The 4670-nt window shown below is 44.9% G+C and overlaps 1 protein-coding gene across 1 annotated transcript; it reads right to left on the reverse strand.

The window, feature by feature from the left end:
• Nucleotides 1-621: 621 nt before the first annotated feature.
• Nucleotides 622-3843, reverse strand: LOC147880006 (pentatricopeptide repeat-containing protein At1g06140, mitochondrial-like). The gene is made up of 2 exons (XM_087371355.1): nt 3748-3843; nt 622-3661 (listed from the first exon to the last, which is right to left on the reverse strand). Exons 1-2 carry the CDS (start codon nt 3835-3837, stop codon nt 1655-1657), a joined length of 2097 nt encoding a protein of 698 aa, XP_087227481.1. The 5' UTR covers nt 3838-3843; the 3' UTR covers nt 622-1654.
• Between the last annotated feature and the right edge of the window lie 827 nt (nt 3844-4670).

Genomic DNA, 4670 nt, shown 5'->3' on the forward strand with positions numbered 1-4670 from the left:
TATGATGGTCATGTGAGGCTTACTTTTGATGGGTGGTTGTCAATGAAGATTCTTAAAGTCAATGCACCAGTAAATATATCAAGAATGTAACCAGGGAGAAACATGGATTTGGCCCAATCAAAAAAATGATGAACCAAATCCCCTTGTACCTCCTTTGCAAGGAGGGGTTAATTTTCACTGAGAGGAGTTTTTAGTCTTTCTTGGTGCAAGGATCTTATAGCCATTAACCCATCCAAGCACCGCAAGGGGTAATAGCATCGTCTTGTTTGAAGCTCCATCATAGCTAGAGGATGATTATGGAATGATCCTCCTCTAGAGGGAGGCAAATGATAAGGCCAAACTAGAATGTAATTTGAAATTCTCTTTCAATTAAAAAAAGCGAACAACGATTGCCATACAAAACGAAACACATTAAAGAGATGGCCCCAAATGGAAGTCTATTTGAGGATACACACTCATGCTAAATTCACATGGAGTGCATGGTACAACAAGAAACAATACCATCGTCTATAGTAGAAGTCTGAGTACAAATCCCTTGCCACGTGTGCTTTTGAAGCCATATGGTGAAAAGAATCCTAGCACAACTAAGATGAAGCAACAAAGCTGCGAAGCTACCTTGGGATGGATGAACAAGGGAGAAACAATTAAGATTATGAGGCAATGTTTGGTAACATTTGCAATTATATATGAGGGTTTTAGAGTGCAAAATGATATCCAAGGCTTTAAGAGTGCAAAAGTATAGCTATTTATCATTTTACTAATGCAAAGAAAACCACCCTTGTGCCAATTTGTTCACATGCTTCTTTGTTCCGCACTTGAAAGGCCCCTTGGTTTTATCAGCTAATTTTCTTGAGCTTGAAGATACTCAATGATCTTTCCTTGAAGGTCAACTGGAAATTCTACAAATATATCTCTCCATATGAGAAGTGGCATCAATTGATGTGCTTCTTGCAATTTCTGTCAGCAATTGCTTCCCCCATCATGTTCCATCCCCTAGTGATCTTCGGGATTATTCGTTTCAATGCACATTTGGCAACGCCAGTATATACAATAGCCCATCTTTCTTTACATCATCGTATATGTCCCATGGCACAAAACACGGGGTAATATCCTTTCTCCAGGAGACGCCTTCTAGATCTGCTTGTGTATATCTGTTCTTGGTAAAGTCTTGCATCCCACACCAAAGGTATGCACAATTCCGTGAACTTCACATTAATTCACCAAGATCCACATTAGCCCTCTTCAACGAGCATCCAACACAGAATACCATATCACAAGATAACGATGCTGATCCATAGTTGGATTGATGCTGTAGTCTTTTCCCATGGACTAAAAGTATTGCTGGCCCTTCTCCAGTGGACACACGTGACTGTACACTAAGGTATGTGCCCCATTTGGCTTTATGCCTTCACCAGTCATTCCCTGAGGCACATGGGAAACAATTCAATAGGACACACATGGAATAGCCAGCTTCTCACTGGGCCCACAACCATCTTTCCTTGCATCATTGGATGTGTCCCATGACACAATGCAAATTTCCGCCATAACCTTCCTCATTCTCCTGGGAGAGGTCCTCTAGCCTTGCATATAAATCTCTTTGCTTTAACAATATCTTATATCCTCTACCACACAGGTACGCACAACTCTGTTGACTTCACCCCACGGAGTTGTTGCGTGGTTGCTCTTGCACTCTCATTGCTTCAACTGGCTCCTCATCATCCTGCACATAAGCATCTGCATAGATGTTAGACATTAAGACGTAACCTGCAGCATCTTTTTCATCCAATCCCACTGCATGTCCGAATGCCTGCCTTGCAATCTCCACATTTCCCCACTTTCGACAAGCACCCAACACAGTACACCACACCGCAAGATCAGGTTGTAAAGGCATCATCCCTACCATTGCTACCGCCTTATTGATTTGGCCTGCACGGCCAATGAGATCAACCATGGAAGTGTGGTGCTCGATAGTTGGAATGATGCCATAGTCTTTGGTCATGAACGTAAAATACTCCAGGCCCTTGTCAACTAGACCTGTATGACTGCAAACAGTGAGAATGCCAAGAAATGTGACCCCGTTTGGCTTTATGCCTTCTCTTGTCATTCTCTCAAGCATATGGAAAACAAGTTCGCTTTCTCCTAGCTGGGCATATCCTCCGAGTAAAGCATTCCATGAGACTATATTTGGGGAGAAACCCTCCAATTCCATCTGTTCGAAACACTTTTGTGCTTCCTCACCAAGCCCCTGTTCCGAATATCCTGTGATCAATGCATTCCAAGAGATAACATCTCGAACTGGAAGTTTGTCAAAAACTTCCCTTGCCTTCTTAAGGGAATTACATTTGGCATACAAATCAACCAAGGTGTTGCCAACGTAAAGATCTCTTTCCAAACCCTTTCTTGTAATCTCAGCGTGTATTTCTCGACCCTTGTCTATAGCTTGTATGGTGCCATAGGCTTTCAAGGTGCAAACAAACGTGGATGCATTTGGAGACACACCCTCCAGTTGCATCTGTTCGTAACAGTCCCGTGCTTCCTCCCCAAGCCCATCTTCCGCATATCCTGCGATCAGTGCATTCCATGAGACTACATCTCGTACTGGAAGCCTGTCAAACACTTCCTGTGATTTTGCAAGCGAGCCACATTTGGCATACATATCAACCAAAGTGCTCCCAACGAAAGGATCTCGTTCCAATTCCTTTCTAGCAATCTCAGCATGTATTTCTAGGCCCTTGTCTAAGGCTGCTATGCTGCCACAAGCTTTCAAGCTGCAAATATACGTCACAGCATTTGGAGAGACACCCCCCAATTTCATCTGGTTGAAACAGTTCAGCGCTTCCTCCCCAAGCGTCTGCTCTGCATATCCTGCAATCAGCGCAGTCCATGAGACTACATCCTGAATCGGAAGCTTATCAAGCACTTCTCTTGCTTTTGCAGGCGAACCACATTTGGCATACATATCAACCAAAGTGCTGCCAAGAAAAGGATCTGTTTCCAACCCCTTTCTCGAAATCTCAACGTGTATTTCTTGGCCTTTTGCTGAATTTTTCAGCCTAGCACAAGCCTTCAGCAAGGCCACAAACGTATACTTGCTAGGATGTGCACATTCCTCCTGCATTTTCAGGTACAGGTTGAGGGCATGCTGTGATTCCCCAAATTCAATATAACCGGTGATGAGAGAAGTCCAAGAATACACGTTCGGATCAACCAACTTGTTAAAAACCTGTAAGGCATCTGCGATGCTTCCACATTCAACCAGCATTGGAACAAGGTAGTTCCCAAGAGAGCTATGAGCTTCAAGACCATGTTTGCGCATGTACGCATGTAAGCGCTTGGCATACGCTAAATGTTTCTCTTTTCTGCATTTCTGCAAGATGCATATCAATCCCTCAACGGAAGGCAGCTGGAGCATCCGTTCCAAAGAAGCGAGTGCCTGCTCTAAGCTCAGCATCTCCCAGCCAGTGCAATTGCTGACACACTCGATCACGCCACGGATTTCAGAGTCTGGCCGGGCCCGACCAGTGGATGCTTTGGTCCCGTGTATTCCTTTACTTCCGGGATCCATCTCTTCAAGCATTGCTGCAACCCAACCTGGATTGTACAAGCCGTCTATCGATAGGGACCCATTGACGATTTTCTGCTCGAAATTTGGTGGTTTTGCCTATGAAAATGCACACCATCAGATCAGCCAATACGACAGAGTATCGCTACACGTTACCTGTAAGAATCATTCTGTCGAGCACTTACTTTGCTCTGAGGGTTAAAAGGTACTATTGGGTCTTGCCATAAGCGCTCTATTCGTACTCTAGCTGCGAAGAATGACGGCAATGAAACCATATTGCTACAAGCACTTAGCTCTGCCTGAACTCGAAAATGGGGCCTTTGTTGGAGGGTGCACACACCAAGTAGGGAAAGGCCATGGGGTTGCCATTCCTGCCCATCACCACGTGGAACACCTATCGGCGGTAGCCACATGGATCCTGTGTCAAGGTCCTCCGATGGCTGGAATTTTTTTCCATCCTACAACCTTCCTTGTTGGAAGTCACATCCTCACCCTCTGGCAACATTTCTTTTCGTAGCCCCTCAAGGCCCTCGCAGTCCTTGACGATGGCCCAGCATACCAATGAGTTGGTAGCCTGAAGATGCGTCTGTGTTGTCAATCCCCAAGACCTTCACTGAGAAATGCCCACGAAAGGCATTTCCCAAAAATCAAGCTTGCGAGCCACATCGATCCTTCGTGAGGGACAGATGACATGTGTAGTCTTTATCTGTCGTCGCAATGTCACGCGGTTTGGGATGCCGTATTGTGAGGCAACACATCATCCCTTGCACACTTCAAATTGCATGGGTTGTTACATGTCACTAACGTAAAAAATGGCAATAGCAACCTCGTAGAGCGAGAAATTTTACGGTGCCTAGCAGTTTAGGAAAAAACACACATCTATAGGGGCACAACTACCAATGGCCCACCTAACAAGGAGTAGGGGTCTTCTTCAACAAGCCAAATGCTAAGCTGCCACTACTCTGCAAAAACTTTTCTTTGAGAAACTATCCCCACGACACTTCCCCCACCCCAAAAAAACCCTTCTGTTTCTTTACATTTGTTGTAGGGGAATGCTTGGTAGCCTAGTTGGTAATGGTGGCGAACTCTCCTCCCACCCATTGGCAAG

This window comes from Dipteris shenzhenensis, chromosome 33 (genome assembly GCF_047967505.1).
Source record: "Dipteris shenzhenensis isolate YYH24624 ecotype China chromosome 33, Dip_SZ_1.0, whole genome shotgun sequence".
NCBI classification, from domain to species: domain Eukaryota; kingdom Viridiplantae; phylum Streptophyta; class Polypodiopsida; order Gleicheniales; family Dipteridaceae; genus Dipteris; species Dipteris shenzhenensis.